General features: G+C 47.2%; 2 protein-coding genes across 2 annotated transcripts in view; one reads left to right on the top strand and one right to left on the bottom strand.

Moving 5' to 3' along the window:
- LOC119393937 (uncharacterized) overlaps positions 1-13,505 on the bottom strand; it is a 635,915-nt gene that overhangs the window by 505,852 nt on the left and 116,558 nt on the right. The window lies entirely within an intron of this gene.
- LOC119394785 (beta-mannosidase) overlaps positions 1-13,505 on the top strand; it is a 57,666-nt gene that overhangs the window by 14,563 nt on the left and 29,598 nt on the right. Inside the window, exon 7 of the mRNA XM_049415988.1 lies at positions 11,842-12,024. Within this exon, the coding sequence (XP_049271945.1) occupies positions 11,842-12,024 (183 nt within the window). The remainder of the gene's footprint in view (positions 1-11,841; positions 12,025-13,505) is intronic.

The raw sequence follows: 13,505 nt of genomic DNA, 5'->3' as shown, positions 1-13,505 counted from the left end.
ACGGATGGATACACGTTATAGATTTCAAAACAGGAGAAAGTGCCTCAGATCAGGCTGGCCGACGTTTCGATAGGGGACCTATCTTTGTCAAAGGCGCCTTGTCATCCCTGGCGTGTTAGTTTTATGGGGTTAGTGATGACGTCATGTCCAGCGGCGGCGTGTCTGTTGCTGTTGGTAATTGATGCCTGGAAAGAGAGAAACTCGAAAGCAGAGGAGTAAAGCCCTTGCCACATTTCAAGAGAGTTTGCAAACACGTTCGGGTCTGCCATGTCAGAGTTCAAGGTAGCTACAAAGAAAGAAAAAAAAAAAGAGAAAAAAAGGGGGGGGGGGGCGGGTACAACCAAGCGAGAGGACGAGTGCAGCCATCACAAAGAGCTGCAGAAGGTGGTGAGGAAGGAAACTACAGGCGGGGAGAAAAAAAAAAAAAAAAAAAAGGAGAAACCGGGCGGTTTACGTTTAAATGTCCGCCAAGGAGCTGCAGAAGGTGGTGGGGAAGGCAGCTACAGACGACAAAAAGGTACTCGGGCGGCGTACGTTTAAAATGCCGCCTGCCTACTTTAAGTGATATTGAAAGGGTTGCCTGAAAAGCAAGCTCCTGCTTAATGGGTGAAGTAATTGGCTGGCATATGCATCCAGTGTCGTCGGCGGCTTCCAAAAATTGGGCGCCCGTCAACTAAGAGGGGGGAAAAAAAAAAAGAAAAAGTTGAAAGGAACGAGGGGCGGCCGGGGGGGAACAATCGGAATAAGACTCGTAGAACTTCCTGAGAAAGCGAGGGCTGTGACAATGCTGGCCAGAAGCGGCCTTTGGAGCGCGGAAAGGGGGAAGGAAACCGTGGCTCGGATTCACTAGAAAATGAAAATATCTTAAGAGAATAATATCTACACGTATGTGCACATTTTTACATGCAAGGTTAAGAGATATTAAAAAAGAATATTGATAGTGTATTATGGGAGCTGGTCGGGATTTTATTTTGCGAATAGGTTAAGGTTTTTGAAAGCTGAGCGTACTTCATGTCTCTTAATATTATAGGAATCATGCTATGGCTTTTAACGATTCCAAATTACCACGAGCTAGATTTATTCCTGATGGGTGTAGGGATTGAAATTTGTGTATCAAATACGATTCCATGTATTTCCTCTCACGTGGTGTCCGGAAGTTTGTTTGTAGAATGTAAAGTTTGGCTTGATCGAAATTGTGGTCTTGTTGATTGAAGTGGCTGGCTACTGCTTTTGGTAAGTTGTGCTTTGTGTCTGCGCGGTGGCCGTTCAGTCTTACATGAATTGGTTGTCCAGTTTCGCCTATGTACTGTTTTTTACAGGTGGCACACTCAATGCAGTAGATCAGGTTGTTTGAGGTGCACGTGAAGTTCGATGTTACCTTGTGAAGGTAATCGGATGCTGTGCTTTTTACGTTGGTGGCTGGCTGTATATGTTTGCACGTAGAACATCTTGGACGCCCACAGGGTCCAGACGTTGGTGTAGTTTTTGTTGCGAGTTTTGCATGTACGAGCATATCTTTAAAATTGGCGTTGCGTCTATAGGCAACCTTAGGCGGTTCGGGGAAGATTTTTTTAAGTTTCTGGTTGGTTGTTAGAATCGGATAGTATTTTGCGAGGATGTTGTTTATGTTCGGAAGTGCGTTGGAAAATTTTGTAGTGAGAAGAGGCGTTGTTGTTGTTGTGGTTTTAGGGCGTGGTTTGAGTGTCTCAGTGCGATCTAGTTTTAGTGCGTCCGTGTAAGCCTTATGAAGGAACGCGTTTGGATGGCTTCTGTTTGCTAGTGTTTCTTTTAGGGTAGTAAGTCTGTTTACGTAATCCTGATCCTCTACGCATATGCGACGTAACCTTGTTGCTTGGCTCCTGAAAATGCCCTGTTTACAATGTTTTGGGTGATGGCTAGTATAATCTAGGTATTGTTGCTTGTCAAATGGTTTCTTATACAGCGTAGTCTTTAATATACCATTCTCAAGATATATGGTTGTGTCAAGAAAGTTGATGCTCTCAGCTGAGGTCTCGGACGTGAACTTTATCGTTGGATGAAAGGAGTTTAGGAATGATGTAAATTTAGCTAGATTGTCCCTGCCGTGACCCCATATTATAAGTATGTCATCAATGTACCGAAGGTATGTGTGGGGTTTGTCTGCGCAGCGAGCCAGGAAGTCTGTTTCCAGAATTCCCATGAATATGTTTGCATAAGTGGGTGCGAATGGGGTGCCCATGCTTGTTCCTTGTATTTGAAGGTAGTAATTTTCTTCAAATTCAAAATAGTTGTGTGATAGTACTAGTTCGAGTAATGATAAATATACTTCAGTAGAATGCTGTACATTATGTTGATTTAAAGTTTGCTTTATTGAGGTTAGGCCCTCTGGGATCGGGATATTCGTGTATAAAGCGGTAACGTCTAGTGTGACGAGGATGGCGTTTTGTGGGAGTGTGCCTTTGCTATTAATCTCTTCTATTATTCGCAGTAGGTGTGGGGTGTCCTGTACAAATGACGGGAATGTCTTCGGAATGTCCCCGAGAAAGTGGTTAAGGAATTCGGAGAGGCTCTCGGTTGGGGTGTTGTTATTTGATACTATTGGGCGCCCTGGAATATTGGCAGTGTATAATTCGGTGGATGGTACTTTGTGAATTTTGGGGAGGAGATAAAACCGCCCTGCTGCTTTGTTGTTTGGTTTCAGAAACTTGAATTCTGATGGAGTTATTAATTCATCAGCAAGGAGGGATCTAAGTGTGTTAGTGATTGCGAGTGTGTATTGTTCTGTTGGATCGCTGTCTAGTTTGCGGTAGTGTTCTGGATTATTGAGTTGTCCGTAAGCCTCGTGCTTGTACTTCTGTGTTGGCCAAATGACTATGCTTCCTCCCTTATCGGCTTCCTTGATGATAATGTCTTCGCGCGACTTGAGGTTAGAGATGATGCGACTCTCCGAATAAGTCATGTTCCTAGGCTTTTTAGATGATTTCGATTGATTAATGATTTCTGTAGTGATAGCTTTAAGATATAAGTCGAGTTCTATTGCCTGTTCTGGTTCGGGAGTCCAAGTAGACTGAGCCCTGAGCGTTGTAGTACCTGTTTCTGCTCCATCGTTATCTGCAAAAAAGTGTCTAATGCGCATTCTTCGTGAAAATTCTGTGAGGTCTCTGTGGAGTTCGAATTCATCTATTGTGTTGTTGGTTGGACAAAAGTTTAGGCCCTTGCTAAGGACCCTTGTTTCCTCCAAGCTTAATGTACTTGAAATGTCTACAACATTGGACTGCTCTATTTGTGTGATGTTAGCTGTGCTTGGTATTTCTCTGTTTGTACTATCAGTTGTTAGCGGGACTAGGGTGGTTGTTCGGGAGGGTGTTCCTTGATTCGAAATCATTTTCTTATTCTGCTTTTGCCTCAATTTTTTATTCTGTTTTTCTTTATATTGTTCTAGGTCCCTTTTTTCTTCGGTTGTTAGAATTATGTTCTCGAGTTTTTGGGAAAATTCTTCAATTTGCTCCATGCAGTGGCTCTTGAGTATATTTAAGAGAGAAAATGAAGCGTTGTCTAGTGCTGCTTGCCAGTTATCTTGATATTGGGTGGAGAGAGTACCTAACGCGGGTGTCGCTTTCAGTTTTAGTCCTTTGGGAATTGTGTTGTTCTTTATGCAGTGCTTGTACGTGTTGAGGTGGCAGGTGTAGTTGGTGAGTTTTTGGGTTAGTTTTCTAGCTTGTAAAAATTCAATGCGGCGTGTATGGGGAGTAGTGATTTCAAGGGTTTGTCACTTATTTGTCTTAGTGCGGGTGGATCTGCGTGTGTCCGCGCGTTCCGGTTTGGGAGCTGTTTGAACTTCTGGTTCGTTAGATTCGACGACTGTTGCGGCCTGGGTGTCCGTGTGTGGAGGTATGAGAGTGGGCGTCTGCGTGACAACTTCGGTTGCGGATTTTGTTTCGTCGGTCTCGGTTGTGTCGGGTTCCTGGTGGAACCCGGTATGGGTTCTGGTGGGTTCCTGGTGGAACCCATACCTTCGGTACATTGATGACATACTTATAATATGGGGTCACGGCAGGGACAATCTAGCTAAATTTACATCATTCCTAAACTCCTTTCATCCAACGATAAAGTTCACGTCCGAGACCTCAGCTGAGAGCATCAACTTTCTTGACACAACCATATATCTTGAGAATGGTATATTAAAGACTACGCTGTATAAGAAACCATTTGACAAGCAACAATACCTAGATTATACTAGCCATCACCCAAAACATTGTAAACAGGGCATTTTCAGGAGCCAAGCAACAAGGTTACGTCGCATATGCGTAGAGGATCAGGATTACGTAAACAGACTTACTACCCTAAAAGAAACACTAGCAAACAGAAGCCATCCAAACGCGTTCCTTCATAAGGCTTACACGGACGCACTAAAACTAGATCGCACTGAGACACTCAAACCACGCCCTAAAACCACAACAACAACAACGCCTCTTCTCACTACAAAATTTCCAACGCACTTCCGAACATAAACAACATCCTCGCAAAATACTATCCGATTCTAACAACCAACCAGAAACTTAAAAAAATCTTCCCCGAACCGCCTAAGGTTGCCTATAGACGCAACGCCAATTTTAAAGATATGCTCGTACATGCAAAACTCGCAACAAAAACTACACCAACGTCTGGACCCTGTGGGCGTCCAAGATGTTCTACGTGCAAACATATACAGCCAGCCACCAACGTAAAAAGCACAGCATCCGATTACCTTCACAAGGTAACATCGAACTTCACGTGCACCTCAAACAACCTGATCTACTGCATTGAGTGTGCCACCTGTAAAAAACAGTACATAGGCGAAACTGGACAACCAATTCATGTAAGACTGAACGGCCACCGCGCAGACACAAAGCACAACTTACCAAAAGCAGTAGCCAGCCACTTCAATCAACAAGACCACAATTTCGATCAAGCCAAACTTTACATTCTACAAACAAACTTCCGGACACCACGTGAGAGGAAATACATGGAATCGTATTTGATACACAAATTTCAATCCCTACACCCATCAGGAATAAATCTAGCTCGTGGTAATTTGGAATCGTTAAAAGCCATAGCATGATTCCTATAATATTAAGAGACATGAAGTACGCTCAGCTTTCAAAAACCTTAACCTATTCGCAAAATAAAATCCCGACCAGCTCCCATAATACACTATCAATATTCTTTTTTAATATCTCTTAACCTTGCATGTAAAAATGTGCACATACGTGTAGATATTATTCTCTTAAGATATTTTCATTTTCTAGTGAATCCGAGCCACGGTTTCCTTCCCCCTTTCCGCGCTCCAAAGGCCGCTTCTGGCCAGCATTGTCACAGCCCTCGCTTTCTCAGGAAGTTCTACGAGTCTTATTCCGATTGTTCCCCCCCGGCCGCCCCTCGTTCCTTTCAACTTTTTCTTTTTTTTTTTCCCCCTCTTAGTTGACGGGCGCCCAATTTTTGGAAGCCGCCGACGACACTGGATGCATATGCCAGCCAATTACTTCACCCATTAAGCAGGAGCTTGCTTTTCAGGCAACCCTTTCAATATCACTTAAAGTAGGCAGGCGGCATTTTAAACGTACGCCGCCCGAGTACCTTTTTGTCGTCTGTAGCTGCCTTCCCCACCACCTTCTGCAGCTCCTTGGCGGACATTTAAACGTAAACCGCCCGGTTTCTCCTTTTTTTTTTTTTTTTTCTCCCCGCCTGTAGTTTCCTTCCTCACCACCTTCTGCAGCTCTTTGTGATGGCTGCACTCGTCCTCTCGCTTGGTTGTACCCGCCCCCCCCCCCTTTTTTTTCTCTTTTTTTTTTTCTTTCTTTGTAGCTACCTTGAACTCTGACATGGCAGACCCGAACGTGTTTGCAAACTCTCTTGAAATGTGGCAAGGGCTTTACTCCTCTGCTTTCGAGTTTCTCTCTTTCCAGGCATCAATTACCAACAGCAACAGACACGCCGCCGCTGGACATGACGTCATCACTAACCCCATAAAACTAACACGCCAGGGATGACAAGGCGCCTTTGACAAAGATAGGTCCCCTATCGAAACGTCGGCCAGCCTGATCTGAGGCACTTTCTCCTGTTTTGAAATCTATAAGGGACACAAGAAGGAACATAGATGGATAGACGAAGCGCAATCAGCTCCGCCGCAGTGCAATCTTCTTATGCGGTGAAGCATACTAAAAATCAGAAGGGGCCCTTGTCACGGGGCATACCCCGCTGCGCGCTAACGCGCGCCTTGGAGGAACCAATGTGCCTTCAAAAAACGCGTTTTTTAATTGCGATAGTAATTATATGGACACTCTCGGCTGGTTATTGCCTTCGGTGTCGCCGTCATGTGCCGTATCTATATATTGTGAGCGCTGGCTATGTACTTCATCGTCATCAATATATATATATATATATATATATATATATATATATATATTGTTACGGGGTGACGGCAGAAGGCTGTATTTACAATATTCACACAATCGCAGTGGTCGGGGTAACAACCAAGATGGCGAAACAGCAACGAACCCCTCCTCTTCTTCGTCCTCTGTGTAAGCGGCACATAACATTACCCTCCGGCGGTGAAAGCACCCACTCGGTGCACCCGGGCAAAGACGGTCGCGACAATGGTCGCTATAAACACGCATCGGTGGGTTCCGGTATGTGATAGGGCTTCAGACGGATGACGTGAACAATGTCGGTGCGGGGCTGAGTCGACGAGGACGAACACAATGGCTCGATTTCATACGTCACGTCGGTCACTTGGCGGCATACACGGTATGGTCCGGTGTACGGGAAGAGTAGCTTTTCAGTAAGCCCAACACGGCGTGCTGGAGACCAAAGAAGGACGAGAGATCCAGGAAGAAAGTGGGCGTTTCTGTGACGGTGATCGTAGCGAGATTGTTGGCCCGCTTGCGATTCGATTAACCGAACGCGCGCAACTTGACGTGCACGGTCGGCGCTGGCAATGGCTTCTTGAGCGTACTCAGTAGGTGGCCACATGGAAGGAGGCATCATCGTGTCCATAGGCAACACTGGATTTCTGCCGAATGACAGAAAGAAAGGTGAATAACATGCCGTCTCGTGCCGGGACGTGTTATACGCGAACGTGACAAAAGGCAATGTTGTATCCCAATCTTGGTGGTCGGCCGACACATACATTGCTAGCATGTCGGTAATGGTCCGGTTCATCCGCTTCGTCAAGCCATTCGTCTGTGGATGGTAGGCCGTGGTTAGCTGATGTTTGGTCGAGCAAGACGTCAGGAGGTCATTGATGACCCTGGAAAGAAACTGTCTGCCACTGTCGGTCAAGAGCTGGCGTGGTACCCCGTGTTGAAGGATGACGTTATGGAGCAAGAAGTCTGCTACGTCGGTCGCGCAGCTGGTTGGAAGTGCGCGAGTAATTGCAAACCGTGTAGCGTAGTCCGTGGCAACGGCGATTCATCGATTTCCCGAGACAGACGTAGGAAACGGACCAAGCAAGTCGAGGCCGACACGATGAAACGGCTCATATAGGATGTCGAGTGATTGAAGACGGCCAGCAGGCGGGAGTGTTGACTTATTGCGGCACTGACAAAGGTCACACGAGGTCACGTAACGGCGTACCGACCTATACATTCCTGGCCAGTAGAAACGACGGCGTGCACGATCGTAGTTTGGAGAAAATCCGAGGTGCCCCGCTGTCGGCACATCATGAAGTTGGGCCAGAACAGTCGAACGAAGGGGTGCCGGAATCACAAGCAAGTGGCCAGGACCGTCAGGTATGAAACTGCGACCAAGCAAGGTTCCATCGCGTAGCTCGAAGAGACGAAAGGAGGAATCAGGAGTCGGTTAGTTGAGGCGGTCAGTGATCTTGCGGAGAGTCGGGTCACGGCGTTGCCCAGCAGAGATGTTGAAGAGGTCAGTTATTGCGAGCACAGATGGAATGGTATCATTCTCCGAATGTTCTGTTGGGTCTACGGGATAACGGAACAGGCAGTCAGCTTCCTGGTGCAAGCGGCCAGACTTGTAGACGACGGTGTACGTGTACACTTGAAGTCGTAATGCCCAACGACCAAGGCGACCAGTGGGATCCTTCAGAGAAGACAGCCAGCAGAGGGCGTGGTGATCACTGACAACGGTGAAGGGTGGCAAATTGGGCTAGTTGGAACATACTCAACATGTTCAGCGCTTGTGTTTTCGTGTTCCTTTTTTGCGCTGAACATGTTGAGTGGGTGAAGGGTCTGCCGTACAGATAAGGACGAAATTTGCCGAAGGCCCAAACAAGAGCGTGGCACTCCTCTCTCAGTTATGGAATAATTCCGTTCAGCTGCGGAAAGAAGGCGACTATGCACTAACGCAATCCTGACCACGTTGATTTTGGCCGAGAACAGTACCGATGCCATGACCACGTACTTCGGTGGGTGCAGAGTCGTCGAAATGAGCCAACACAGGGAGCGATGTGAGTAGGCCGAAGAGATGAGAAAAAGCCGATGCTTGGGCAGGGCCCCAAGAGAAGGGGACGTCCTTTTAAACAAGGCATGCAAGAGGCTGCGCTAGCGCTGCAAAATCTTTAACAAAACGGCGAAGGTAGGAGCATAGGCCAAAAACGAGCGAACGTCCTTAGAAGAACGTGGAGTGGGGATGTTCGTAACGGCGCGTGTTTTTGCAGGGTCAGGCCGTATACCCACAGCTTAAACAAGATGGCCCAGCACGGTGATCTCGCGGCGGCCAAAGCGGCATTTTGAAGAGTTGAGCTGAAGACTTGCGGTGCGAAAGACTTGCAAAATAGCCGACAAGCGTTGTATAGGTAGCTTGAGAACGTAGGCGAGAAAACGGCGACGTTCTGGATTAAGAACACTGTCGGGCGGGCCTCCTCGTAATAACGGGCCTGTGGTGCGGATGGGGATGCTGCCTCGATCTCTCGCCACACAAGGCGCAGGAAGTTTTCGGTACTGGGCGGCGGCTGGAGGTGGACGTCGTCGCACGACGACGTGGCGGCGGTGTTAGGGAGCCGAACAAATTGCTGCGTGACTCGACGACTCTTCGCTTCTTCAAAACATCGGAACTTCCTGATGAAGTCGTCGATGGTGGAGCAGTCCTCGTAGACTAATAAGTGAAATGTGTCATCGGCGATGCCTTTAATAATGTGGCTGACTTTGTCAGTTTCGGGCATTTGGTCGTCAACTTGCTGGCACAAGGCTAAGACATCCTGGATGTACACCATGTACGGCTCTGTCGACGTTTGTGCACTGCATGAAAGTTCTTTCAGGGCGGCTCGTTGCCGTGCAAAGGCTTTCCGAAAAGGTCTTTCATTTTTTGTTTGCATACATCCCAACTGGTCAGCTCCTCCTCGTGCGTGTCGAACCACATACCGTCCGTTGCCCTGAGGTAGTAACTGACGTTTGCCAGCATCAAAGTGGGATCCCACCGGTTGGTCTTGCTGGCGCGCTCGTAGTCGGCCAGCCACCTTTCGACGGGCACGTTGTCAGTTCCGCAGAAGGTACCAGGGTCTCGGAGATAAGTCGCAACGACGAGGATGGGTACAGTTGGCGTAGCGGGGGCTGGATCAACGGGCCTGCCTGTCGACATGATAGATTGCCCAAGGAGACGCCCGCTGCGAAGTTCCGTGGTGTGCTTTGGATATACCCAGCGCCTCCACCAAAGATGTTACGGGGAGACGACAGAAGAAGGCTGTATTTACAATATTCACACAATCGCAGTGATCGCGGAGTAACAACCAAGATGGCGAAACAGCAACGAATCCGTCCTCTTCTTCTTCGTCCTCTGTGTAAGTGGTACGTAACAATATATATATACAAGCCACAAAGAAAAACAATTCAGAAGAATACTTTCCGACGCGCGGACTCGAGCGGGCGACCCCTCGCTCCGCAGCGCGTGGCCTTCGCCGGCTAGGCCACGGAGCGCACGTTCCTCAGCATACTAACGGCGAGCTATTTATATACACCACTGCTCGTGGTACGCAGATCTCGGGGGCATTTCAGCGTGTTCTCTGCATTACCAGCGAGGTGGCGCGAAGGGGGCGCTTTAAAGGTCGTCGCCCCGCTCATGGCCCCGCTCGATACGATGCGTGCGCTCCGCTAACACCTGTACTTATCCCTATACAGGGCGTAGTCGCCCACGCGCGCGCTGGCTTAACTCGTGATGGGGGCGGTATGTTTGTTTTGTGCTTTCACCGGAAAGCTCGCGTTGAAGTTACGGAGCGCACGAACGTCACTTCGCTCGCTGTAGCGTCCCCGTTTGCAAGGAGCACGCTGCTCAAAACAAAGACGTTACAACTGTGACAGTTGTTAGTACGCGCTCGTCCTGTGTATACCTGTGCGTTTGTTTCGTGCGTCCTCGTTTGTGTTTGAGGAGCGCGCTTTAAGTGTCGAGCTGTGACAGTTGTTAGTTCATGCTCGTCCTGTGTGTGTTCTTTTCGTGCGTCTTTTCCGCTTGTGCAGCGCGATGCGGGTTTCGAGCTGTTTGCCATTCTTCGCATGACATTCGAATTTGTTGCTATCGCATTCATTTCTTCGTCTTTGCGCCAAAACTGACTTTTTTTGCATGCAGGCATGGGTTTTGCGGCCCCCAGAAATGACCCCATTTGAGAACCACAGTTCTATGAGCTACAGATTATGGCGGTGGTGGCGGCGGCATAGTTCGCGAAAAATCCGACGCCGGCGAGTGTACAGAAACGCGGGTGTGCATGCACTAATGAGATCCTCCAAGGTGCTCCGGTCACACATGCCTATTTGCATGCGCCAGTTTCCAATAATTGATGCTCTCTCGATCATGGGCTTATAGGCGATCAGCCGTCTCTGACATGGCAATCTCATATTTGGTCGTGGTCACCTGCCATTTCACGTTGCTACGTTTGATTGTTGACTTTCATTGTTGCATTTAATTGTTTCAAGTGTGACCGCCGTTGTCGCCTGTATCAACAGAAGCGTTGCACTGCTAAGTACGTGGGAGAAGGACTAATTCGCGGCATGGATGGAGGTAGCTAAAACTGCTGCTTGGGCGAGTTAGTTCATGTGCATGGCAAATTGTACCAGCGCAAAAAGACTGTGTGTGTGTGTGTGTGTGTCGATCCCTATAGGTGTTCTGTCTTTTTGCGCTGGTAAAATTTGTCATGGATGGAGGACAAAATTAGGAAGAAGCAAAGCGTAATGTGATAGAAAGAAAGAAAGAAAGAAAGAAAGAAAGAAAGAAAGAAAGAAAGAACGAAAAAAAAGAAAGAAAGAAAGAAAGAAAGAAAAAAAAAAGAAAGAAAGAAGGAAAAGTACAGTACGTCATTCACGGACATGCCAAGATCCGCTTTCCCCCCAACTTCCCAATAGCGCAAGGGCACCTGAATTTTTTGCAGCCGTGTTCTTGGCTCATTTACTGCTTGTTGCATTTTAGTATGTGAAATAGCCTTGTTGACGCACGCCCTCGTGTAATTGCCTGCGTGCACTGCTTATGGGTATATTCCATGTGTTCTGCAAATTTAGTTGTCAATAGGTTGTTATCGCATCACCTGAAAGAATGGGCAGAAACTCCTTACTAAACGGTTGTCAAATATTGCGTAAACATCATTAGTTGTTGAATCACTTAAGCAACATATATGGCCACACAGGCTGACATTGGGCACGATAAATGTGCAATACTGAACGAGGACGTAGTAAGAAACTGACACACTGTCGGTGGTTCAAGGAAGTGAGTGAGTGAGTGAGTGAGTGAGTGAGTGAGTGAGTGAGTGAGTGAGTGAGTGAGTGAGTGAGTGAGTGAGTGAGTGAGTGAGTGAGTGAGTGAGTGAGTGAGCGAGAGCCAATAATTCCGTCCTACGCATTCTTTGTTCTCATCGTTACTTCTTTTTTCTTTTCATTAAAGTGCACTACTACCAGTCAGGGGGCAATACCTGGTACCCGGGGGGTTATCCGATTCCTCGATTCGTAAGTGAGTACGGTCTCCTGTCTCATCCATCGCCTGAGACCATGCGAAAGATTGCGCCGGAGTCAACGCTGGTATTCCCGTTCTCGCCATTCCTCGATGCTAGGCAGCATCACAGCGGAGGTACGTACACTGCTTCGCTCAACGATGTAACAACCCGGTGGTTTCAAAGTGCCGGCGGGTGTAATCTGCGAAGCAGGGCAGTAAAATGATTAATATTTACGACAGACGCATGTAGCCCATCTGTAGAAGGGTACTGACAAAATGCAACATCACTGTGATCGCCATGAAGCTTTAGAATTTGCGTTATAGCGTAACGCGAAGACGCTAGCCAGCTTGAGTGTCCCAAGCCGTGCTTGCGTTCTGCTGTAAACCGGTTTGGGTTCTCCTGTACATACAGTGCCGTCCACTCTTAGGGTGAACACGGCTCAGCGTGGCCGCGCTCTGCGGAGCGCCTGTGCATCCGCAGCGCGGCCGCGCATCAAAGCGCAGTGGCGCAGGCTCACAAGAACCCGCAAGTGCATTCTCGCTGCTAATTTAAATATTAAACTTACTGAAAAAACGAAAGTTCGACGTTTCATATTAAAATATTATTTTAAAAGGAGTTTTGATGTCAGAATGTCTGTTAAAATTATTGACGTTGAAGTTTCCTAACACCAGTGTCACAAACGTCTACATCCATACCGCAAAATCAACTATCAAAACGAAGCAAAAGTGTTTGATGTCACGAAAATGAGGCAACGTGTTGGGCTCGAACACTTTCGCTAACTCTCTATTGGTAGGATTGCAATGGTTGTGGGCGCAGCTTACATATTTTCTTAGATTGCAACCGACTCTTAACTGGAGATTAATTGAAGCTATTGCTAATCGAAGTTCGTAGTTAAATGTCGCTGTAACCGATGATTATCTATAACAGTATTTTGTATAACGAGGTTCCACTGTATTTGGACGGGTGAGACGAGGGGGATGGGGCATTGTTCTGAATGCAGCATGGGGCTGCAAGTGGCGCCCACACAGGCGCGTAAGGAAAAAAAAGAAAAGTGCGATCTTGCGGATTCCATGTTTTCGTGGGATTTTGCAGATTCCAAGTTTTCATGAGTTTCATGAGGTACGTAACGAATACGTATTAATCCTGCTAACAGTAAGTGCAACATATGAGGCGCGTGGTCACGTTGTTTCAGCGGGCGTTTTCCCTGAGCTGCGCCTGTGAATAAGGACAACACTCTACAAAAATAGAATTTGTAGTAAACGCACCTACCGGTTAGCATCTTAATTATTATAAAAACGGATTAATGAAGATTTTAAAAGTTTCTGAGAACTTCTGCTGGTAACGCCTGAATAGTTCTGAGAGTACAGTTTAATTGGTTGTGTTGGACCTCATAGAAATTACCAAGTTCTTCGGAAACGGAGATGATTATCTCATTCCACCGCGGTATACCATTCCGTGGATTCGCGCTATATTAAGCTCGAAATTATGGGTGTGATCCAGGCTTTAGGATTCGGAGGGGGTGGTAATGCAGAATACGCTCACGCACTACGCATTTGGTGCACCTCGAAGAAATGCCAGGTGATCAGAAGAATAGTATATCAATAAAGTTTCAATT

The sequence above is a fragment of the Rhipicephalus sanguineus genome, chromosome 5 (assembly GCF_013339695.2).
Source record: "Rhipicephalus sanguineus isolate Rsan-2018 chromosome 5, BIME_Rsan_1.4, whole genome shotgun sequence".
Lineage (NCBI taxonomy): Eukaryota > Metazoa > Arthropoda > Arachnida > Ixodida > Ixodidae > Rhipicephalus > Rhipicephalus sanguineus.
Note: the sequence above shows the minus strand (reverse complement) of the source record. Positions and strands in the feature narration are given on the sequence as shown.